The sequence below is a fragment of the Cryptotermes secundus genome, unplaced genomic scaffold, assembly GCF_002891405.2.
Source record: "Cryptotermes secundus unplaced genomic scaffold, Csec_1.0 scaffold60, whole genome shotgun sequence".
In the NCBI taxonomy this organism is placed as follows: Eukaryota; Metazoa; Arthropoda; class Insecta; order Blattodea; family Kalotermitidae; genus Cryptotermes; species Cryptotermes secundus.
This window is the reverse complement of record NW_019731568.1, coordinates 768,452-794,921: the sequence shown is the minus strand read 5'-3', so window position 1 is coordinate 794,921 and position 26,470 is coordinate 768,452. Positions and strand designations below refer to the sequence as shown.

At 43.3% G+C, this 26,470-nt stretch overlaps 1 protein-coding gene across 2 annotated transcripts in view; it reads left to right on the top strand.

Annotated features, from left to right (window-relative positions):
* The window catches only part of LOC111867047 (protein TANC2), a 634,194-nt gene that overhangs the window by 338,031 nt on the left and 269,693 nt on the right, over nt 1–26,470 (top strand). Inside the window, exon 1 of one of the 2 annotated variants that reach the window (XM_023856514.2) lies at nt 3,901–5,255. The exons of the other annotated variant lie outside the window; for it this stretch is intronic. Coding sequence (XP_023712282.1) covers nt 5,171–5,255 — 85 coding nt within the window. The 5' untranslated portion in view covers nt 3,901–5,170. Of the gene's footprint in view, nt 1–3,900; nt 5,256–26,470 lie in introns of those variants that run through there. 2 annotated transcript variants of the gene reach the window in all.

Here is a 26,470-nt window from a genome sequence, read left to right as displayed (position 1 = left end):
CAGACCACTCTGGTCATGCCTGTTGCTATACGAACTTCAACCATTTCGAGCATCATTTGCTCTGTGCTTCAAGTCGCTGCTGATGGCGCTGCTTCCGGCATCAGTTTTTGGTTTTTGGTGTCTCTCTTCGTCTGATGCCTACCCTTTGACCTATCCAGCAAGGGAGGTTCTGCCAGTAGCTACGCTACCGCTGGTATAGCTCTCAGGGTCCTTTGCATACTCAAACCCCTCACCACGATAAGGTGGTGACACCAACGAGGGGGGCTATTCTCATTGATAAAAAAAAGGCTGGAACGTGAAGCTAATCACTAATCCCCACCTAATGCCAAGGCTAAGAATGAGTTGAGCTTTACTCTCGTTCCTTTCATGCACCTTCATACAGAACTCGAGCTTCAGTCTTCATTAATTCCATGACTCCAGAGCTTTCCTTGGAAAGCTTTACGGTTTTCCAGCTGCCCAAGTACTTCCTGGATTTTACGGAACCTCGAAGTTGATTGCCGAATTCACATATGCGCACCACTGGACGCTATCCTGTGTCAGGCCAACATAGACCGCACCCAACACATCTCATTTCTCTAAGTTCTACGAGTACTTAAATAGTCTCTTTCTATGATTCGGGATAACTCAGTAAACTAACTGGGTTCTAAGTAGAAGACTGGATTCGAATCCCGACAAGGGAGGTATTTGTCTTCATCATTGCATTCAGACCGGCTCTTGTGCTCACTCAGACTCTTTTCCGATGGATACCATGTCCCTTCTCTTTGAGTATGGAGGTCTGAACGCGAAGCTAACCTCCCACCTTCATCCATCCTGGAAGCTGGAAATGCGTGGAGCTTCACGTCTCTCCCTCTTACGTCTTAAGGCCATGATGCTTGAACACAGAGAAACTTTATCTTCTCCTATTTTGATTTTATCTTCTCCCTTTTGCCTGCCCTAGCTCTCACACGCGGTTTGTTCTCTTCAGCTTTTCAGACAAGAATTTTGTATGTAGAGTATATTGTTCGGATGGGTAGATCTTTCAGGGCCCATCGATCAAGGAATATTTGAATGTATGAAAAATGCGCTTGAAACGTAGGAAAAAAGTAAGATCTCAGTAAAACCACAACAACTGTGGCTGCAAAAGGGGGGGGGGGCAAAGACTTCCTGCGAGACCTCCCACTTTTCCTTTTATGGATCCATATTTTGGCTCCAAATTGGGCGAGTTGCGCATGCCCATAATGAGAAGAGTGAGTTGAGACAGTACAATAAAAGCAAGACTCATACTACGCCGTGCTTTGACGATTTGACTTGTACTTAGAGCTCTCAACAGAGCAAGGGGGGTAAGTGAAGAAGGTGGCCATTTTTTTCTTAGAACATCTCTGGCCTTAAGTATAGAGTAGCCGCGAAATTATCAGTCATCTGCCACAAGTATTTCATGAGGCGTTGAACTCAAAATCGTCAACAACAGCCACGTGTCGAGAGAATTGTTTTGCTTCCAGGCGTTCATAACAAAGTGTCTTCTTTGCGTTTTGTTCCCTCTGTGACCTTCATGTCCACTTATTACAGATATACATTTACGGTTGAAGAGATAAGACCTCTCGCTGCAGACAGGCCTACAACTGACTGGTTCGCAACAAAATTAAATTACTATAATAACGTCAAAATAAAAATTAAATTCCAACTATAACGACATAATAAACCTTTTCTCGAAATTCAGTGGTTACTGGAAGCTCTTTATGTGGGGTAGAACAGACGGAGCGTGAATCTTACTACTCACATCCATCTACAGTTCATTTCACAATGTATGAGACAAGATAACATCAGCTTGAAGACAAATGGCAGGCCGGATGCAACAGAACCACGTACCTGGTAAAATAACAAGAAGTTCTAGGAAGAAATAATGGCCTACTTTAATATGGCAAGAACCGCGTTGAAAACTAAAAAAACAGAGGAGTACAGAGCAACGTTATCTCTTACGCCTCGTAAACCTAAAAAACTTGGGGTGGGGATACATGGACAGAGAGGTAGGTGATTTCATAAGATTCACTTTATTTTCTCAAAATAAGGAAAATGGGCTACAAAGGTGGTCTCACAAACATCCTAACAAGAGAAAGCAGTCTTCTGGGATTTGGCACAGTGTATATGTGATGTTAACCGACGTTTCGGTTTTACCGGTTCTCACGGTCTCTTCGCTTGCGGATTTCTTATATTTTTCCTTCTACCTTGAAGATGGAGGCGATACGTTCCTCCGAAACGTCGGTTAACATCACATATACACTGTGCCAAATCCCAGAAGACTGCTTTCTTCATAGTCACCTCCGTGAAAGCCTCAAATCTTACATCCTAACAAGAATCTGAGAGGATACATAGACACACGGGTACAGAGACAGATGGACAGAAACAGACAGATACAGTGTTGAAGACACGGAGGGAACAGAACATCTCGCCTCAGCGATTTAACATAGAGGGGTAGGTAACAAGTAATTGTCACGGGGGTCTGTGTGTTCTAAACTAGTGTTAACATTACCACTTCATGCATGCCGCCATGCCTATTTTTTAAGGCGGTAGGGTGACTTTATTTCACATCTCAAAAATCGAAAACCGAACTATGGTAAAACTTATGTAAAGTAGTTCCTTCATAGTGTTGACTGTGCCTTCTGGTGATGGTCAGTAGCGGCCGAAACGTCTAAAGACAAAGCTTTTACTTCCTCCTGTTAAACTTGCTACACTTGATGGACTTATCCCTCTTATTTGTGCACGAGTATTACGCGGTGTAACGCTTTAATATGCCATAAAAAATGGTACCAGGGTTGTTTTCGTACACGTCAAGCTTACCGCTCTCTGTGATAAGTCTTCACGGCGTGCTATGTAAGCAGTGGGATAATTTAATTTTTGCCTTTTCAGTATTCGGTGCACGCGGTAACGTAGTTGGTTGAGTCACTATGCTACAAGCCAGAAGGTCGCGGGTTCGATTCTAGATGAGGCAATTGGATTTCAATTAACATAATCCTTCCAGCCGCAATATGACCGGGGGTCGACTCAGCCTCTAATAGAAATCAGTACCAGGAATCTTCCCAGGGATAAAGGGCGGCTGGCGCTTAAGGTTGAAAATTTCGCCGCCACCTGTGAGCCGATTGTCAAGAAAATGTGGCGACCATGACGTTTTACAACCTATGGGCCTCCACGCCTGTTACAGGGACAGCTTTAGTTTCTCAGTAGTCACGAACATATAACATGGGGACAGAAATGCTGACACGAACACGATTTGGCTTTAACAACTAAAAGCATCATCATGTTGAGGATGAGCCAAAAGTCAGTTAACCTAAAATGTTCTCTGGTATTAAAGAGAATGTTCAGATTTAAACCTGCGAATCAATTTACAGATCGGTATCAGAGAGTTGTGACTCGCTTTGAACATAGGGGATCTCATTTTGCGAACAATTTTTACGAATTCAGTAGGTAATAAAAGGCTTCGAGCAAGGTGTACCGCTTAGAAACACGGATCTCATTCCTTATAAACACATTTTGAAATTGCTTGGTGTGTCATCCATCTCAGTTTAAGCTGACAATTGTGTCTTCAAGTGTACGGATATCCCACAGTCAATCGCATACATTCCGTATTGCTACCGTAAACTTTTCTGCATTGCACAGTTCTTCAGTATAAGGACCGCTGTTTTGTGAATGGTGTGCCTAGAACAGAGTGCATGCGTACGTAACAACACTAGAAGCGTCATCTCCCTCCATTCTGTCCCTCCATTTCTAATTCCAAGTCTCCCAGATTGATCTCCAGTTTCGTGTGTAGTTCTGCTGTTCCGAGGGAGAGGGGTGGTGGGGGAAGGGAAAGAGGAGACCGCTCCACACCACTGTTGGTTCAGATTTCTTTCAGTAGCGTCTCAACTCGTGGCGTGTGGTGAAGCGATGTGTTGTGCTGTGCTGTGCTGTGCTGTACTGTACTGTACTGTACTGTTCTGTTGAAGAGAACCACTTGTGTTTTGCAGATACTGTCAGTTCTGTATCGAGAAAATGGAATTGATTCGGACGTTCAGAGCCATAAACATACTCGTCACGAAAATAAAGAAGTTGCCGGTGTTTAGTTCCGTTTTAGTTTAAAGTGCTTGCTGTTTTTTCTGAATGTCTCTAATGGGGCAGTGACATCCGTGAGAAAGTTACTTGGAATTTTCGGCGCTTAAGTGGATGTTTATTATTCATTCCGTGTGTGTGTGTATGAAGCGACAACTTATCGTGAACATAATTTCTTAAGTGACCTGAACATCTGCAGTTTTCAAAACTAACATCAACCCTTTCCGAACTGTCACCTTAGTGACTTTCTTTCATACACTATTTTAATTGATTTTATTAATTTTAACATAAATTTTCCTGCTTACAGAGTTTTGTTTGCTAATCCGTTGTGATAATGAAGAATGACATACTGAAGAATTCCGAATACCGGCGTATATTACAGTACTTGGACATTCTGTTACGTACACAAGGGACTTGGGAATGTTTATAAAAGAAAACCCTTAACATTTCGCTCTTACGCAAAACTGTACGTCCATCTTGAATGTGTCTGAATTACATCGCGCAAAACAGACAGCGAGTGCAGTTTCCGAGAAGTGTTCGACAGGTGGAAGCTCCTTATCTGTAATGTGCCTGTCCATATTTACTGGCATTTCACAATACTGCATGAGTGTACAAATGCAGAAATATGATGACAGATCTGAGAGATTACTTTATTTGCATGAACAGAATCCGTTAGTAGTGGATCCGAGAGAATGGCTCTTTAGCCTTAATTCAATATTTCGATTGCCTTTGATATGCCTAGAGATCCATTACACGTAACTTGTTTAGTTATTGGTGCAATTTCTATGGAGTAGACTGTATGTGAAAACTTTCATGTAATATTGTATATTACCTGTTTTTCCACGAATTGTTGTATGAGCGTACAGACAAAACGTGTGGTGATATCCCAGCTTCCCCTAGTGAAGCGGGTTAGTTGAAAAACCGTCATGTGTGTCTCATCTTGTGTGACGAACTTCTCATATTTACAGTTCGATGCAACGGTCTCATGGAATAAGTGTTCTTCATTTCTTCTTCTCTTGAACCTGGACATATCGTGTAGCTTTAATGCAGTGTACAGAATATCTGTTGTGTAACAGTACAAAGCTGAAAGCAGGTTAGGAGAGAAAAAGCAATGCCTTCAGAATCCGCGGCATCACCTGCGACGGCAGAGCCAGTGGTAGAGCCTGAGAGTTGCGGAGATCCCTGGATTGAAACAGGTGAGTCACGGACACGAGTCAGTGCACTGCACTGGACCAATTCCTGTCGAGATGCCTAATCACGTTTCACTACATAATAGTGTCTATATATATTATAGGTTAATGTTCCCGCAATTTATTGATTCTTCCCTCACATCGTACATACACATTGCTGGAAAAGTGGGGTTACTAATAAAGTAAAACTGTCTGAATGGAATCTTGTCTGTCTGCAATGGGAAATACACTGTCTGCTCCAGAGAAGAAAGGGCGAAAATTATCGTAAAATTATCTCTAATAAGATGAAAGTTGTAATGCGGAGACAGTAAATAAGAATGTAACTTGAAAGTATCTTCGAATATTAGTTTTTTGTATTGTTCCTCATGGAATTTGCAGTACTATTGCTGCCAACAGACCTCTCCGTAGCTCAGGCGGTTAGGCGCCGGATTCCCACCGTGGCGATCCCAGGTCACGTCGGCACTTCGGTTTCCCCTGCCAATTCTCAATCCAGCAACTTCACATTCATCTATCATCCGGGGCTGGTACAATAGGCCAAGCAGTGGCCAACTTACCAAGTGAACTCAGTCTCACCCCAATCCAAGAAAACAAAATCCTGCTACATCGACAAGATGGGCGCAGAATACTTTAACGGAATAGTAACAATTAAAAATAAATCAGAGAAAAATTATAGCTTCGTAACAGTTTAACAGTGACATATTGTATGAATTTCTTGTTTATGATCCCTGTTATGTACATATAAATACTGCGTACATGTGGCCTGTACTGTGCAATAAGAATACCTTTGTCTGTAAGTGGTTATGTTAAAAGAATTCTTCTGAAACAGAAAAGTGTTAAAGTCCCTCGGGGTTACCTTAGAATGTTATCTGTCGTCATGTCATTGCATGTGAACGTCCGGGACAAAATGGCTGATTTTCATTAAACTTCATACGAACGTTGCAATATTGAAGTCATCCGATGTCTGTGCTACTAACCGCACTCCAACTAATACTAACATTGGGGGGGGGGATATAAACTACTTTCTTTTACTGATTAATTGGTTAAGATTCGAATACGAAATATTGCGGTGTGTGGATTTACAACTTGTGTTTCCTATGCTTGGAAGTCGCCGGTCCAAATCATGGCTCGGAGGACGTATACACCTTTGTTTTTCTGGTTTCCGTAGTTTCTTATACGAATGTGAGGATGGTACCATAAAATTGGCCACGACTGCCTCTTTCTACCTGTTTTCCTACTGGACGTCCATTTTAATTTTCTATCTTACTGTAGTTAAACGGGATCGGGGCACCTCAGTCTGTATGGTGAAGGGTTACGGGCTGGACCGCTGGGGTTGGGATCCTGGCAGGGACAAAATGTTTCTCTTCTCCACAACGTCCGGACTGGGTCTGAGGCCCACCCATCTTCCTATCCAATGGGTGCTGTGGACAATTCCCCCGGGGGTAAAGAGGATGGGACGGCAAGCTGACGACTTACCTCCATCTAGTATCGAGGTCAAGAATGGTGGAGCTATAATTTCACTTCCCCATATGTCTTCATGGCATAGTGCTCGATCAAGCACAGGGATATCTTTACCCTTTGCTGTACTTAAACAGCCTTGTTCAATAATGTAACTAGATCTGTAGGTCGATTTATCATATTGCAGCTTAGACGCCAAAAGCGTTTCTAGGCAACGGCTCGATAAACACGTTCCCGTGAATACGCAACAGGGGAAACTGTGTTCGCTGTGGGCTATGCTACAACTAGTTCTTAGGTGACGCAATATTGCTGACAACGGGGGGAAAGTGTTTTCAATGTGGTCCGCGCCGCGACCGTTACTATGCAACGACGAGGTGAACACGCCTCTGCATCACTATATTTGTTTCCTATGCNTGGAAACTGTGTTCGCTGTGGGCTATGCTACAACTAGTTCTTAGGTGACGCAATATTGCTGACAACGGGGGGAAAGTGTTTTCAATGTGGTCCGCGCCGCGACCGTTACTATGCAACGACGAGGTGAACACGCCTCTGCATCACTATATTTGTTTTGTTATGAGGTCCGTGCTGCGGCTATATAGCGAGAGCTGTGAGCCGTAAGTTCAGAGCGGATTGGAACCAGGAGTACAGAAGAATACAGGAGGTCGGCCTTTGAGGGTTTAAAGTGTGATTTGAAGACTTTATGTGTAATACTTGGAGTGTGTAATCCAGTGACGCTGTTATAGTTTATGTGTTGAGATCCGATGCCAGGAGACGACTAGTGAAGACTGGGAATCCTAGTGCGTGTGCAGCGGCGAACTGGAAAGCGTGTAAATCAGCGATATTGCCTCTATTTAAGTGTAATTAAGAAAGAGTGTGTAACTGAAGCTCTAATAAATCCAATCATCCGAACTAGAACCCTTCATTGTCGTCACGCGCACCACCCTTCATGTTACAATATTTTCCCTAGTGAAATAGACGTTCCCAGTTCTGAAAGGAAATACCGAATGACTCCAATTTTATACATTTTTTATAGACATCTGTTGGGTTATGTTTGTTAAATTGCTTCCAAGCACAATAAATAACTAGTGGCGCGTGAAACTTCCATGGAATCTTTTCATAAACATTTCTCATATGTCTGAGGCCTTGAATAGTTCGGGAACCCTGAGGAAAGGGAATGTTCGCGTTGGAAGTCGCTACCGAGCAACGGCTAGTGAAGACATGACTGTGAACACTAGTGTGTGTGTATGTGTAATAGTGATTTGTGAAGTGTAGTCACGATTTGTATGTTAAGGAGTTCAGTAAATCCGGTTATCAGTTCAAACCCCGTCTATAGTCATAATTTATCACGTGGTAGTTGGTGTCAGAAGTGGGGTTGGATTTATCAGATTGGATTGGATTGAGGCTACGTGTACTGACACCAGAGGTGTGTCTCAGGGGTTCACAAACTTTCGTGATGCCGCTGTAATATATACAACAATATATAAATTACGGAACTCCCCCCCCCCTTTAATGAACCTGTTGATCTATTAGGATTAATGGGATAGAAATCCAGCACTGAAAATACATACATATTAAATCTCACTAGCTTATTAACTTGCCAAAACCATGCGTGGATAACAATATTTTAAATAACATTTGAGAAGTCAAAGGCCAATGTTATAGTAGGTCGTGATCCACAGTTTGAGTAACCATGATCATTTATCCCTCCATGCATCCGTCCGTCCCTCAGTCCACCAATATATGTATTTATTTACCTACATACCAACCAGTCTCTACCTACCTATCTATTCTAATCTAATCTAATGGATAATAGCAGCAGGTAATTTGCTGGTTGTTGGGGAATGGTGTCCAGGGTGTACGTGTAATAGCCGTACACGTACAGTATACAAGTACACGTAAGTTTCTCCTGTACTCGGCGTGGTGTGTCTTGGCTGTGACTGAGGGGCAGTCGAAGTTACGTGGTCTATGGTTTCTGTGGCTCAGGGGCACTAAGGGCAGTCATCTGTGTCTCGTTGCCACCAGAATACCAGCTCATGTTCCGCATGACTCTGTGCATAGAGGTGCACTGCAGCCTGTGGGCAAATGATACGGATACCTGCAGAGGCTACCGGTTGTGCAGGAACATCCTAGGGAAGGTGCACGATGGAAGAATCATACTGAGTGAACAGATTTAGAGACAACCACGCATTTCCCCACTCTCGTACGCAGTCCATAACTACGCAATTTTATAATTATTCTTCATTGTAAATTGTAATTTATCTTATTGTTAATGAAACTTATAAGAAAAATCTATTTATCTAGGTATCTGTCTAGCTATTTGTGTATTTATTTATCTATCTATATATATTGTGTGTGTATATATATATATATATATGTCAACCTTATTTATATATCTGTGTACCTGCCTACTTGTCTGCCCATCTACTGGCCTTCCTTTGCGACTCCATTTGTTCGAGTGTGTCCGTCCGTCCTACCTATTTAGTAATCGCTCATTAATTTTGTGTTGAAGTATGAATGACGTAGGTGTATCCTAATGTAAAACTTATATTTAAGTAATTTTTTATGCTGGTTCTGGCTCTCAATATAATTTATTCATGTGTCCTCAAATAAGATGACCACCCATGTTTTGAGGCTTAAGTATGAAACTGCGTCATGAAATAACGCCTTCGCATGACCAAAATAATTACTAATTCTTGGCAATGACACTAATTCGTCGCCATCTTATTCTTTTTTCACTGTATTAGTTGATTAATCAGTTTTTTCCGTCAGCTCTGAAGCATGCTGAAAGCGGTTATGTAAATACAGTTGTTCATTATTGATGTCTGTTTTACGTAATCATGAGCGTGGACCTTCTGATTCTGTATACTGAGATAAATGCGTTCCGGTGACTCGTGGAAGTTTCTGTTACGAGCGTAGACTTGTATCCAGCACGACAAAAAGCATATCGCTCTTTATGTTGGCCTAATGAAGTGAAAGAATTGAATTATATCTAGTAAAGTTATATGCTGGTCGGTCACGGTAGCCGAGCGGTCTAAGGCATGCACTGTCTTCGCTCGCTCGGAAGCCGGGATCGTGGGTTCGAATCCCACTCAGGGCATGGATGTTTGTGTGCATTTTTCTGTGTTTGCCTACACGTAGAGGCCTTGCGACGAGCTGATCACTCGCCCAAGGAGTCCTACCGTATGTGTAAGATCTAGAAAAACCGAAGTGAAACGGAAAGTTTCGTGGAGGTAGGCCTAGGCCCAAATTGGGGCTGTAGCGCCACAGGAAAAAAAAAGTTATATGTGAAAGGCCTCGCTATAGCTCAAGCGGTTAGTCGCTTGCTTCCTACCGCCGCAGCCTGGGTTCAATCCCGGGTCTGGTCAAGTGGGATTTGTGGTGGACAAAGTGGCACTGGGGCAGGTTTTTTCCAAGTACTTCGGTTTCCCCTCCCAATATTCATTCCAACAAATTCTCCATCATCATAATCACCTCGGGCAGGTACAATAGGCCAATCAGTGGCAGACGTGCCGAGTGGACCCAGTTGGACTCCACTGTGCGAATTAAAAATATGTGCTGAAAAGTAGGATTAGTGTAGAGGAGTTTGAAACTGTCTACGAACAAAGCACTGAGGAAGGTGTTTGGACGTGGGAGTTAAACAATATTACATAATGAGGAACTTCGTAATTTCAGCTCTTCGCATGATATTTTTAAGGTCATCAGGCCCAAGGCAGGAAGAATGAGGAAGCTGGCAAGTATTACGCGTCGGGAAAATGTGAAGCACAATATTTTTATTCGGCAAACTTTAAGGGCGAGGCCACTTCAGAGAGCTATCCTTAGGCTAGTACGTGTTAAAAGGGACCATGGCGGAACAGACTGTGGAAATGATGACCGGATATAATGATTCAGTCTTTCGTGACCTCGGTAATCAGCTTTCTGCTTGTTCGAGAGAATCCAGAACTATGGAGTTGTAGTAAAAATAAAGTTCGTGGTGATAAGATAAAGTTGTCCTTGTGCTTAATTAATTAAGCACCACGTCCTGAAGACGTATGGTGGAGTGGACTTATAGCTCCACCATTCTTTACTTTGGTAGTAGATGGAGGTGAGTGGTCAGCTTCACGTCCCGGCCGTTTTGCCCCGGGGAGGAGCCCCCCCGTACTCACTTAAATAGGAAGCTGGGTGGCCTCCAGAACCGATCAGGATGCTGTGCAACAGAAGAATCCCTTACCGCTACCGGGTATCGAACCCCTTCCGTACAGCCCGTACCTGTCGCTGTACCTACTGAGCTAGCCCGGCTAAGTTCGTGGTGAACTGAAGAAAATAGGTTCTGGAAATTCTTGTTGCATTCTTTTGTGAATTTCTTATCTCTTATCTGCACGCCAAGATATTATTATCAGTATTCATCCAAGAAAATATTCTTGTCTCCCATTCTGAAAGCTTGTAAGACATGACGCGTTGCCTAGACAGAAGGATCCGAGCTGCCGAGGTCGAAACGACGAGACGGATTTCCGTACCCATCAAAAGGGGGGGGGGTGATTCTGTGCCGGGTTGTTTGGTGATTTGTAGTCGTGGTGACGCAGCGGATAAGTGTAACGGTAAGACGTCTTACTTTCGTTTCGTTTCGAGGTTACTCGGCATTATCCATTAAAATAGGCGGCAAGTGTCTTCTCCCGCACCCCTCACAATGCATAACCCAGGGGTTTTCAAACTCATCATGAGGCTCGGCGCTTCCTAATTCCAGTTGAAGTAGACTGGGTTCCACTGAAGAAAGAAATCTTTAGAAATTCTGAGTCTTAGTGAATTCTCTTCTGTATAAATAAATAGCAGGGTCCAAGTGTATGGCCGCGCCATAACTCAGACGGTTAGTCGCTTGCCTCCCACCGCGGCAGCCAGGGTTCGAGCCCTGGTTCAGGTCATATGGGATTTGTGGTGGAGAAAGTGGCGCCGGGGCACGTTTTCTCTGAGTACTTCGGTTTCCCCCTGCCAATTTGCATTCCACCGATTGCTCCACAGTCGCCATCATCATCTGGGGCAGGTACAGTAGACCAGTAATGGCCGCAGTACCAAGCCGACTCAGTCTCACCCCACTAAGAATAATAAACAAATAAAAAAGGGTCGAAGTGTAACAGGGGAATGTGAAAGTTTGCCTTTACATTTTCTGAAACCACTAGCTATCATCAGAAGGCGTAACCAATATCACAGAGAAGTACGTCAATATATGTTAGTCGGAACTGATGGGTTTCTGGACTTTGACCACCGTCCGGTATTCTAAATGGCGTGGGGTTTGACCACCGTCCGGTATTATAAATGGCGTGGGGTTTGACCACCGTCCGGTATTCTAAGTGGCGAGGGCGTGGGAGTCACCTGCTGTGTTGGCTGCGTTACAAAGGACTAACCTCAATCGTCCAGTGACTGAAGTTACCCCTTTCTGGTGGACGGAACAGAGTAGGTGCTTCTCACCCCCTCGTCTGCTGAAAAACAGATTCAGTTTCCGAAATGCTGTATTCTTTAATGCTCTTTAGAATTTTGGATGATGGACAAAGTCCAAAAGCCAGTCATCCCGAGTGTCCTACACCATCGCCGGAACCTTTTAGAAACTGCGCTACTTATGTGTTTGAACATAATGTGTCATAAAGGGATTTCTGCTAGCATCAGAAATCGAGATTAAAATGTTAATGCAGTGAAGGTAAAAGAGTACGGTAAAAAGGTATGTCCCTGTGCTTAACTAATTAAGCACTACGGCAAAAAAGGTGTATGGTGGAATGGATGTATAGAACCACATTTTCTTGACCTCGGCACTAGCTGGAGATGAATGGTCAGCTTCACATCCCGGCCGCTTTACCCCCAAGGAAAGAGCCACCGTACACATTGGATAGGAGGTTGGGTGGACCCCAGAGGCTGTCTGGACGACGTAGAGAAGAGAAAATCCTTACCCTACCGGGGCTCGATCTCCGACCCCTCGGTCGTCCAGTCCGTAGCCAGTCGCTACTCGTATACTGATTGCGCTGTCCCGGCTCCTGGGGAGCAATTACTTAAAATCAGTTCAGATAAATCAGAGATCGTGTTGCGCAAGTAGAGGAACATAACGATATTCGTTTCCAGTGGTTAGGTAGAATATTATACATACTGTTTTGTACGTCCTTCTGTGTCGTGTTGTGTGCAATTCGGTGTAGTGTGGCACGTACCGTGCTGGACTAGCTTCGCCGTCTGATGATGCCCAGTAGTGGCCGAGATATGTCAAGGCAAGCATTTACATTGTGACATGACGCCCGGAATCCGGAATAGTGAAGTCAGAATAGACGTTAATTGCTAGGCAACGACTCGGTAAACACGTTTCCGCGGCAACGAATACGCAAGCAACAGTCGAGTAAGTTTCGTTACTATGCGACGGCCCTGTAGACACGCCATCCCAACAATAGAAAGTCTGTGTTTTCTGCGTGATCGTGCAGAGTGGTTATGAAGAAGAGTTTAATTGAGTTAGTCGAGTTTAGAGACGGCAGCCTGACAGAATATGAGCTTGGGAGCAGAGGAATTGAATTGAGTCTAGTTATTCGGAATTGGTATTTGCAGAATAATCGCAAGAAAGTAATTAGGCTGTGAAAAGAAGACTTCATGTGTGATTTGAAGTGATAGTGACACTTATAAATCCGTTGCCAAGAAACGACTAGTAAAGCCCGAGAACTCTAGTGCGTGTGTAACGGTGAACTGTAAAGGTTGTAGATCAGCGATAGCGCTGTATTACCTGTAGCCCCGAGTTGTGTGAGTGAGGTGTCAGTAAGTTCAATCGTCCAATTCAAAACGTGTCTTATAAGTCACGCACAACCGCCAACACATGACAGTATTCTTTTAAATTTGTTACACTTGATGGACCTTACTATATACTTATTCGTGCATTGAGAAGGTTAACGACTCAATATGTCTCTTATCGAGATCTCTCCTATTGCCTTTGTTAAAAATTGGTAATTAATTGATTCTTTCGTTATTTTAACGATACTCGTTCAGTTGCAGAGGTCCTGTAGTATTGTATGAGGTCGGAAGATGTAAGTAAATAGTGAAGGAGGCGATTATAGTTTTATGCCAAGGCGCTTTTAGCCTGGAGAGACAGAAAATCGTAGAACACCTCAGTTTGAATGAATGGTAATCCTACCGATATTGGGACTGGGTGCCTACCAGTTAAGTCTAGAATGGTACCGCTGCAATAACCTACACAGTCTTGTACTCAGATTTCTATGTCAGTTAATCTGTCGGATATTCGATGAGATTTTTGGGCCGGGGGTCACCCTCATGAGGTAAGCAGGCTGCATATATGGTAAGGTGTTCAGACCGACTAAACACTTGAGGCCAGTTGATCAGTCGTAGAGAGAACCGTGATGGAAAAACGTGTAAGAAAGTCACTTGAGGAATCTGGACTGAGATGGACAGGTAGTGTATTAATATTCGAATAGATCACTGTGGTCGCGGTGCAAGGGCCGAGAAGGCCCACCCCTTACATAAGATTCGTCTCAAGGTTGAATGACGTTGCACTTCGGCGAGACCATTTTAATGAAGTCTGTTTTTAAACAAGACCTGTTTTGTGAATAATCAAGAGTTGTTGGATTTCTGGTAGAGGACGTCGCTTTTTATACAAATTATAAGGTTTTTTTGTTCCATTTTTGCAGTTTTCATAATCGTAAAGTAACACATCGAAATAAGCGGCCTCCGTAGTCTAGGGGTAACGTTCCCACCTCATGACTCAAGGTACGCGGCTTCAAACCCGGCGGAGGTCGTGGAATTTTTAAGGGAGCAAAAGTTCAGGGAACAAGTCCTCCGGGAGGGACTTTAAGTCGTGTGTCTCTCGTGTCGTAGATTTACGGCACGTAAAAGAACCTCGTGTCTTTAGGAGACCTCTGAGCTAAATTACAGGCCCTTTCTCGCCCAAGTAGTCTCCAATGCCTCTGGTGGATGGGGGAAGCATCAAGGTACCGGGGGCCGACCTCGTTGGCTTTACAGGGGCTGATGGCACGCACCGTTACCGGTAGGGTATGGCGACAGTAGAAATTAAAAGGGGGACGCACAATGGACCAATAACTGGTCTAAGTGCATGGGGAAACCCACCCCCTCCCATAATACATACATACATACAACACATCGAAATTGAATCAGATTCGGGATATTTCCGGTTCGTATCCCGAATGGGTACCTGCTATGCTGACTGATATTTCATTATTTTCCCAAGATTTTCCTGCAGAATGCTAGTATAGTACCCTAAACTATAACACGTTCCATATTCCACCCAACTGACCATTCGTCGTGATTTCATTTGACGCCATGTGATCTCTCTAGGCGATCGCCGTGATGTAACTGCACACTCCGCACTGCAGCTGCACGAATGATGCACGGTCTGTCATTGATGATGGAGAGAGGATGTGTTCACACATACGTCTCCATCTGGACTGAAAGATGCGTAGCCACAGTCTTGTTGCCTTCACATTATACTGCGTAGTTTCAATGTGAGGTATTCAGATATTCTGCCGTTGTTATGGAAACACGTGTTTCTATGTAAATTCGATAAAACTGTGGCTGCTCCTCATAGGATATGGTCATGCATCAAAGTTGGTGCCCCTATAGGAGATATAGGAAGATTTATATTTCCTGCTGCCATATTTCTTCGCGCACGATTGCTTTGCCATTCTCTTTGTACAGAAACGAGTGTATTCACTCGCCAGATTTCAAGCAACTGGAATATTTCCTGTTGCTCTCGTCGCTCCTGTGTTTGTTGTATGTACTCATTTATTTGCTTCTTTTGCTTCTTCCTTTACTGATTGACTGATTCATTAATTCGTTCTTGAAAACGTGAGAAATATGTTTTGAACTTCGAATGTTTTATCCTGTGTTCGATTCCTGGTAGGTAGTTTTGGATTATTATCTTCACCATCGCTGTTTTCAGAACGGGTCTGACATTGGCCTGTATAGATCTTAATTTCAGGGGAGCTTTAAAAATAAATTTAGAGTTGTGTAGTCTTGCATATTATTACATAAATTCAGGAATCGGCTCCTCTGTTGACCTAAGCGTGTTGTCAAACAGATGTTCCTTCTCTGTCTGAATTTCTATATAAAAGAATCTTTCCCGTCTCCTGGTCATTTCAGGGGAAGATGCAACCCGGCATCTCAATATTTAGCACTTTAAAAACAGTGGTTACTATATCTACCACCTGCTTTAACAATAAAGGAACCTCAGCATTGTCCCTTCTAAATTTAACGGGTTCTGATGATTTTTCAAATAAGCAACCGTTATTTTTGCAGGCACCCTAATCGGTTGGTCTTTGTTGTAATGGAGAGGCAGTGTGTTTTCTGTAAGATAGGCCACACACCGGCATGCGTCAAGACATGTAACAGTCAAGTCACGATGTCTTCGACATGAGACAAAGAAAGGAGACCGGTGTGCCGTGGTTTTCATAATCTCATTCGTTTCAACTGTGTTCCTTTCTTTGCGTCATGTCGCAGACATCGTATCTTGACGCATGCCGGTGTGCGGCCTACCTAAGTTTGCTACTGATCTTTTGAATATTTTTTTTCCCCTTGGCACTACAGCCCCAGTGGGCCTAGGCCTACCTCCATGAACTACGTTCACCGTTTGAATATTATTTAGATTAATTTCAGGCCTAACGGACTTAGATACGTACTGTANGAAGCATCAAGGTACCGGGGGCCGACCTCGTTGGCTTTACAGGGGCTGATGGCACGCACCGTTACCGGTAGGGTATGGCGACAGTAGAAATTAAAAGGGGGACGCACAATGGACCAATAACTGGTCTAAGTGCATGGGGAAACCCACCCCCTCCCATAATACATACATACATACAACACATCGAAATTGAATCAGATTCGGGATATTTCCGGTTCGTATCCCGAATGGGTACCTGCTATGCTGACTGATATTTCATTATTTTCCCAAGATTTTCCTGCAGAATGCTAGTATAGTACCCTAAACTATAACACGTTCCATATTCCACCCAACTGACCATTCGTCGTGATTTCATTTGACGCCATGTGATCTCTCTAGGCGATCGCCGTGATGTAACTGCACACTCCGCACTGCAGCTGCACGAATGATGCACGGTCTGTCATTGATGATGGAGAGAGGATGTGTTCACACATACGTCTCCATCTGGACTGAAAGATGCGTAGCCACAGTCTTGTTGCCTTCACATTATACTGCGTAGTTTCAATGTGAGGTATTCAGATATTCTGCCGTTGTTATGGAAACACGTGTTTCTATGTAAATTCGATAAAACTGTGGCTGCTCCTCATAGGATATGGTCATGCATCAAAGTTGGTGCCCCTATAGGAGATATAGGAAGATTTATATTTCCTGCTGCCATATTTCTTCGCGCACGATTGCTTTGCCATTCTCTTTGTACAGAAACGAGTGTATTCACTCGCCAGATTTCAAGCAACTGGAATATTTCCTGTTGCTCTCGTCGCTCCTGTGTTTGTTGTATGTACTCATTTATTTGCTTCTTTTGCTTCTTCCTTTACTGATTGACTGATTCATTAATTCGTTCTTGAAAACGTGAGAAATATGTTTTGAACTTCGAATGTTTTATCCTGTGTTCGATTCCTGGTAGGTAGTTTTGGATTATTATCTTCACCATCGCTGTTTTCAGAACGGGTCTGACATTGGCCTGTATAGATCTTAATTTCAGGGGAGCTTTAAAAATAAATTTAGAGTTGTGTAGTCTTGCATATTATTACATAAATTCAGGAATCGGCTCCTCTGTTGACCTAAGCGTGTTGTCAAACAGATGTTCCTTCTCTGTCTGAATTTCTATATAAAAGAATCTTTCCCGTCTCCTGGTCATTTCAGGGGAAGATGCAACCCGGCATCTCAATATTTAGCACTTTAAAAACAGTGGTTACTATATCTACCACCTGCTTTAACAATAAAGGAACCTCAGCATTGTCCCTTCTAAATTTAACGGGTTCTGATGATTTTTCAAATAAGCAACCGTTATTTTTGCAGGCACCCTAATCGGTTGGTCTTTGTTGTAATGGAGAGGCAGTGTGTTTTCTGTAAGATAGGCCACACACCGGCATGCGTCAAGACATGTAACAGTCAAGTCACGATGTCTTCGACATGAGACAAAGAAAGGAGACCGGTGTGCCGTGGTTTTCATAATCTCATTCGTTTCAACTGTGTTCCTTTCTTTGCGTCATGTCGCAGACATCGTATCTTGACGCATGCCGGTGTGCGGCCTACCTAAGTTTGCTACTGATCTTTTGAATATTTTTTTTCCCCTTGGCACTACAGCCCCAGTGGGCCTAGGCCTACCTCCATGAACTACGTTCACCGTTTGAATATTATTTAGATTAATTTCAGGCCTAACGGACTTAGATACGTACTGTAATCTAAGTATACATCTGCACTACTGCCAAGTAGACGAATAGCCTCATTTCCCGACATTTGCATGAAGAGACTAAGGGAAATCATGAAATACACCCAATCATGGTTGCCAGCAGTCTAGCCAAGATCTTGTTGCCTGGGATGTGATATGCAGACCACGGTGTACATTTCCATTCGGAATTTTCGTCATTTCGTTGTATTTTTACAGACATGTCGAACCTCATAGCCTAATATCGCAATTTACAATTGTAGCAGATACAAACCGACATGGCGGTAATTGTAAGCGATACACTAACATCCGCCTAGGCCGAAACTTAATACACTCCCGTCCCATTTGTTTCTCTTTTTTTTTTTCTTCATTTTAATTCCGACAAGCCTGTTCTCTGGGAGCAGTTCATTATATACGTGCCACTGTCATTAAGAGATCTTATCTGTGTGACGTGGCATCATAATCCCATTATCCTATGAATACATTGAAAATGAATACAAACAAATATCCTAAGTGACACTTGTTGAAGACTTGTTATACCAGTGAAACTGTTTCATGCCATGTTAAGGTGGCTTCACTCGAAGATTTGTGTTCGCACCAGTTACGAAAATTCTGGATTCTGGCACAGTAGATCATGCGTGACACAGACACACATTCGAAAAGTGAGAATTCTGTCATGAAACAGATAATAGTCATATCTTTGTTTTTTTCGAGGAGTTTTTGCCATGTAGTTCAACAGCTGTAGCCATATTGCAGTGTCCATTTACTTACCCCGGTTGATTTTAGTAACTTAAAATATCATATCACATTCGTTCTTTTAAAATGTACATAATAATTACATTTTATGATTAAACTTCACCGAATAATTGCATTTCATAGTTTAGATATTCGCAGCAACCTTTTATTTTTGCAATTCGTGATATCCACCAGGCCTTATAGTTGTATTTGGCAATGAAATGCGCCCAAAGTAATTCAAATTTTACCGTTAAAGCACTCAGTTGTAATTTATACTTTAAAACACTAGAATAATTACATTTTAAATCAATGTAATTGCACGTGTTTTACAAGTGAAACACTCACGCCTTAATTATTTTACAACAGAAACATGGGCGTATACTGTTCCACTTTGCGACGTAAATATAATAATTATATTTCACTACTAACTGGGTTAGTCTCTTAAGAATAAAATGTATATACTACGTCACTGTGCTCACACTGCTGGCCGTTGTTTAATATGAAGTAAGCAGCAAGTGTTGTCTTGTTTTGTACGTGAAGTGGGACACTAACACAAAACACTCAAAGAAAGACAGCAGTACGACTGGAACTGAAATGTTGGCAAGGAAGATGTTTGGTGGTATCAGTTTTCCACGATTGGCGCGAAACTCAAATGTTAATTAAACTTATTTTATGCTGAAATTATCTGCAGCCTGAACTTCGACAACAGGTCACTTCTCATTCCCGAAATTGCGTCTTATCTTTCTCAGCATTCGACCCGACTCAACATTAAACTCTGTGAATGGGATGGAGGAGAATAGTGCTGAATGGTAACCCCGAAAATTGAGGCAACACATTCATTTAGACGTAGATATGTACCATACTGCACGGCGTCCCAGAGCCGCGAGAGCATCAGCCCCACACGACACAGGTTACGTCTCAGTAATGCCGGTAGTTGTTTTAGGCTAGCCTACAGAATCTCTCATTCTTGATACTCTGGTCTTAGGACAGATCACTTTCTTTCGTAATAGACTTGCACAAATCATAAGCAGCGCGGGGTGTAACCTCGGGTGGCAGAATCATTCTGAAGAATGAATACTCGTGTGTCATGATTTCGAAGGAAGCTTTCATGGCCAAATTAAAAATCCACGATTTTTATAGAAGGTCAGAGGAAGACCACGATCCAAGATCCTTTCAGACACTGAACGATCTGGGTGAAGTTGTGATGGAGAAGATTTCTTCCTATTAGATTTGAAGCTTTCGTAGGGTCACTGTGAAGGGTGCCTTCTTCTGGGGTGTCACCGTGCGATGCCGTGGAGTTCGCCCGTTCCGGAGGAGTGGACTGTCCCCTTCGGAGTCGAAGAGTTAGGCAGCCAAGCAGCAAGCTGAGCGACTGAAATTTCTTCAGAGTTCTCTTGATTTGTGATATATGTGAATATTTCAGCATCCTTATAACTTTTAAGTGTCTCTAAACATCGCCGTATTTCCATCTGAAATGTAACAGTCCAGTTCTTCTGAGATCGCTGATTGGGATAATAAGAAATGTCTAAAGGCAGCATGAACAGGTATTCTGTGTATTCTGTGTCCTTCCCACTGGACCGGACGGGATTTTCTGCCGCCTCTGTCGAAAGTTAAACCAGCCAGAATAATGTATTCACAACTCCAGCTGGCTGTGTCGAGTCCCCTCTCTACACTTCTTCCATTTGTTAAGTCAGAATATCAGCTTCGCCGAATATTAAAAAAAAACGAAAGAGCAATTCGAACATCTGATTTAAGACGTGTTATGTTTTAGAGTGGTTAATTTTATTAATGAAGGAAGATATTCATTTTACTAGCTTATGATGTTACTTACCCCCTTACTTTACTTACCCCATACCTCAGGCGGTTAGTTGCTGGCTTCTCACCGCAGCGGCCCGGGTTCGTACCCAGGTCAAATCATGTGGGATTTGTGATGGACCAAGTTGCGCTAGGGCAGTTTTTTCTCCGAGTACTTCTGTTTCGTCTGCCAGTTCAAATTCCACCGACTGCTCCACACTCATCTATCATCCTGGCCTGGTACAATCTGTCAGTGGCTGACGTACCAAGTGGATTCAGTCTCACCCCACCCCAAGAAACTTAAAAAAATCTACACACACAACCACCTCGACTGTGGTTTTCCTTAACTTTATGTGGCTTTCTACCTGTGGTCATGAGGCTGTCTCGAGTGGGTCGGATACTTATATTGATAATTTCAGACTGTGACATTTGTTTAAATGCGAAAAAGTAAGTCGGCGGTCTTCATTATCGTCGATTTTAAATGGTTAGTGAGGGCACCTAAAAAGGTTGGGACTGAAGCGAACCTGAGGTCGATAATTGGTGGAATCTTGTGTGGTACATATCCACGTCCACATCCACAGCCTGGAAAAGAATAACTGTACTTTCACAGTTCCTTGCCCCTACAGATTATCTAATTCTCTGAAACTACAGCATGGTGGTAACTTTGGGATTGTACATTTCTGCCCTTAAAACGCAGTAGTTTGATATGCTGTGTTCCATTTGTATTAGCGTTATCTTGACACTTTGCAGTTCATAGTAACACTTCTGTCAATGTATAAGATAGCGGATATCAGAATGATAAGACTCTCGTGATAATGTGTCAGCCGTTCCCCGACATTATTTAAATAAAATGAACATATAGACCGTATTAGACGCAAGGAACTAACTGCGTGGAGCTGAGTTCCTCTTGGGGACCGGTAGACACCACAGCTACTCAAGAAAATCGCCGCATTTTATGGAACCCTTAGAAGAGCCCACCACACGTACCTGTGCTGAGGTACGTACATCCATTTTAATAATATCGTCACATGTAGGGTGGTACGCGTGACGAAAATGACGGGTTCTGCTTCGGATGATTGGATTTATTAGCACATTGGTTACAAGTTCTCTTAATCGTATTTAATCGCTGATACACACATTGATCCTCTCCTGATAATGCAATTAAAACACAGGAACTAGCGCTTCAGATCACTCCAAATATTACACATGAATAAAATATCCTAATCAGACTTCAAGGCTTCACAGGTCTTCTACTGAGAACGGAACTGAACTGCTGGTGTTATTCTCGTTATATAGCCTCCGCACGGACCACGCGCAGGAAACACAGTTCTATTGTTGCATGAAGAAGACCACAAAGAGAACAAGTCACATGATTCCTAGCCAGCGTCTTCATTGGTGCGCTGTTGCCTAGCAACGCGCAATAACATTCATCCACTGAGACATCTTCCATTGTTGCCTTGTGTGTATTCGGTCGTGGGATGGTTACCGGTCCGTTACCTAGAAACGCTCAAGCCATCCACATTACTCTATTCTGTCATGCAGGCTTATATGTCTTCCAGGCGCTCTCTTTCACTCTGGCATTTATTCCAACAGTCTGCATACATTTGTCACATCTCCCATTCGTGCTACGTGTCCCGCGCATCCCATCCTCCTTGATGTGATCATCCCAGTAATATTTGGTTAATATTGTTAGTCTATGCGCTAGCCAGTGGAAACTTACGCTTCCGTGGCTGAGAATCGGGTCGTATCGAATTAAAACGGACCGCCTTCTGTATTACAGCTGACTTTCCATGTCCCGTGAAGATGCATTACATAATAACAGAACCTCTTCCCATGCACATTGTAACACACAGATCCAAGTTGTCTATCGAACTCTTGATTCGGGCCCGCGGAAGCCTCTGGTTAGTTTCGTGTCAGGGAAGACCAGTAATTAATAGGCCCTCAGGACCCTATTAAGAGCCGGGATAGCTTAGTCGTGGTTCGATTTCCAGAAGAGGCACGAGATTTTTCTCTACTCCACAGCGTATAAGAGGGGCACTAAGCTACAAGCCGGAAGGTCGTAGGTTCGAGTCCCGATGAAGTGGATTTTTTTCCAACTGACCTACTGCTTCCAGCCGCAGTATGGCCCTGGGGTCGACTCAGCCTCTAACAGAAATGAGTACCAGAAATCTTCCGGGGGGTTAAAGCGCGGCCAGCGCGTAAGGCTGACAGCCTTACCGCTATCTGTGAGCCGATTATCTACATAATGTGGGACCCTCAACGTCTCACAACCCTATGGGCCTTCACGGCCTGTTACAGGGATAGCTTTACCTTTTACCACAGAATATAAGCTGCGGCGATGCAAGTAACAGAATACACACAGATCACGGAACTAGGTTCATTTACCTTTTCTTTTTGTTGCAGGTAAGTGAGTGTTCTGACGCACTATATCCGAAAGATGAACGAGTGCCCGCCGAAAGACGTGAAAGGTAAGACTATTACACATTTGTTGGTTAGGCCCTGTGCTGGCCATTAAACGTAATCCTCACTGAGTTCCTATGTTTGAAGTCCTGTTGCTCTGGCCACGTTAGAGATATGAACTGTTCGTGGATTGTGTAGGGGGCACGCGTTAGTGTAGTTGGTTGAGGTACTGTGTTACAAGCCGGAAGATTGAGGGTTCGAGTCCCGATGAGGTGGATTCAATTTCCCTAATCCTTTCAGCCGCACTATGGCCCTGTGTTGCCTTGCAACGAACTGATCACCCCGACAAGGAGTTCTACCGACTGTATATAGGATTAAGAAACTGAAAAAGCGACCAAGGCCCAACAAAGGTCTGTAGAGCCATAATAATATAGAATAAAACTAACAACTTATGGAACTGTTGCTACTATAAGCTGCAGCATATGTTTACAGGATATATCGAGGCAGTGCAGGCTGACAGCCGAACGACCGGTGGAATGCTGTTTTGGGCATATCAGAGGGATTTTATTTGAATCTATCCCGAATTGTACATGGAAAACCGTACAGGCCTTCCATGGTGGTCTTTCCTCTTAATGGCGACGACCGAATTGTGAATGTAATCTCTTGTCTGCATATTGTGCAAGAATTATAGACGAGCATTAAGAATCATTTCGTCCTGAATCCGAGAATGTAGTTAATGAATGCAGATTCCGTGATGATGCAGCCAGTGACCGGCTTATTAGCCGGTTGTTACACCATATCACGTGAGAACTCTGGCGTCAGTTCCGATCTTTACAGCCGCGTTGTAAAATTTCAGGCCTCTTACAATGCTTCTTGCTTTCTTGGGTTTGGTACACTAGAAATTCTTACAGCGTGAAAACGGTGGCTTTAAGCTTACGTTGCTTTCATAGCGGGCGCTTGTATAATTCTTGCTTTAATGTATTCATCAACGTATTTATTACTATATGAAGTGCGCGGTAGCGTAGTTGGTTGAGGGGCTATGCTACAAGCCGGAAGATCGCGGATTGAAGTCCCGATGGGGTCATTGGATTTTTTTTCAATTTACCTAATCCTTCCAGCCGCAATATTGCCCTGGGGTCGACTAAGCCTCTAACAGAAATGAGTACCAGGAATTAATTAAATAATTTCCCTGGGGAGTAATGCGCTCCATAGATAAGCCAACAATAGGTGACAGGTGGTGAGAACTGGCTGTCGAGTTGCAAAAACTTACTGGCTTAACCATGAAGATGGAGGCAGCACGTTCCTCCGAAGCGTTAGTATACACATACAGACCACATAATGAACCCCCCTCCCCTCTCAACCCGAAACTCGTTCAAGAGTTTCATGTGCAGAAGTAAGGACACGGCATTTCCTTTTTGCGTCCTTAATGTACTATTTACAACGAAGGAATTGCATTTTGTTGCCTCTTCGGAGGTTTCTTCGAGGATTAGCTGGCAAGACACGAACTTTTCGTAATCGCGTTACAGGAAGGAAAGAGACGGATAAGGCAGTCCGTGCACCAGTGTATGTTATTCGCACAGTCTGTGAGCGAAAGTAACTGGTGTACAGGCCCCCCCCCCAACCCCGGCATATGACGTGGGGGGAGTAAGTGACTGACTTGAAGGAAGTGATTTATGCTGAGTGACCTGACAGCTTCTTAGAAGTCTTAACAGTCCGCCATTCGTTCGCCATGAATTTGTATGGAAATACCACATGTCACATGTAGGTGGAGGGAAGGAAGTAATGTAAAAAGCCTCATTAATTCGGACGATATGGGAGGGAAGGGTGTTATAGGTTTAAGCCGTAATCCTTAGTCGCAGAGTGATTATAAACAATACTAATAATCGTAAGCTTAATATGTTACTGAAACCACTGTATCTGAATATTTAACCGACATTTTTAGTCATTGTCCATAGATTTCCGAGCACGGTTCTGAAGGTAATTATGCTTGTGCATTTGATATCTTTGCAAAACATGCTTCAAAAGTTGATGTCAATACTAGACGATATAGTTTATAGCGTTCCAACTTGACATTTCACCATCAGAAGTAAACTTCAGAGGAAATTTCTTTGTTTCAATTGATGTCAGGTACAGTTTGTTTTCCTGTGGCACACTCCTCAACATTTTCTTTCAAAACACAGCGTCCACTTTGTCAAGAATTGTAATTTTATCCATGATACACAATTTAATAGTGCGACATATTTGCTGAAAGCCGAGGCACGTTTCTAGGAAATGGGACAATAAACACGTCTCCGCGACAGCAGTGACGTCACACAAAAGTGAAGCATCGGTAAGAAGTTATGTTTTCTGTGGGTTCGTCGCAAATGCCACGTTATACTGTAACATACCAGCTGGAAGAAAAGAGTTTTCTGTTGGGTCTGTCCCGAGGTTATATCACGAAAACCAGCGGGACAAGCCAGTCAGTCTAGAGACAGTCTTGAGAGGTTTGAGTTAGAAGAGTAGGAAGTTGATGCGAGATGGTCGCTAGCCTGCGAAGATGTGAGCCCGGGAGCAGAGGAACGACTATATTTGGAAGACGTTACCAAGCAGCGCAGTGAAGACTGTTCTGTGTGCGATAGTGATACGTGTAGTGTAGTCACGACAGTCAGAAGACTTGAGACGTCGGAGTTAGTCGTGAGATAGGCGAAAGCCCCAGTAAATCCAATAACCAGTTCAGACCCCGTGTCTAATCACTGTCACGTGACAGTATGAAGCGTTATAACATCTTGGGCGTAATGCAGTGTAGTCCGTTGAAAATCAGCAGACGTTTCGGAGGGACATGTCGCCTCCATCTTCAGGGCTGAATTCATGAATCAGATGGCAAACAGAATCAGCGTTATGAGAACCTCAAATCCTACATCAACTTAACATATCCCATTTCACACCGCCCATTTCCATTAGACGTCAATATCCACACGTAACACAGTTTCAGGATTCGAAAAGTCTTTATTTTAGGGTGAGATTTCGATAGATGTTCTCCATACAGACGTCAACAAACAAACAAACAAACAAACAAACGAGCGAGTGCAACCATTCCGTACCGATCGTGCAAGAACTGACTGGACTCTGCGTTATGCGGAATAAGGGGTCCGAGTTAGCGGGGGTTCAGTTGTACCCCCGCTGTTTCACACGGACCTGCACTGTAAATGTATATCCATGTTGCAAAGGACATTGAGACTAAGGTTCAGTATTGCTTGGGAGCCAATCGTTAACTATTCAGACGTGCATATTTAATTTATTATGTAATTATATGTCCAGTGGAGTGACTAGTGACGGACTGGGCGACCAGTTCACTTCCCGGTACCCTTTCCTTGTGGTTTAAATTTTACATACTTTACGTTTTAGCTTCGTTCTTGTGGTGTAGTGTGATAGGTCCTATATGTAGCTATGCAGCAACTACATAGCTATCTATTTGGCTCTACAGCCCTTTATTGGACCTTGGCCGCT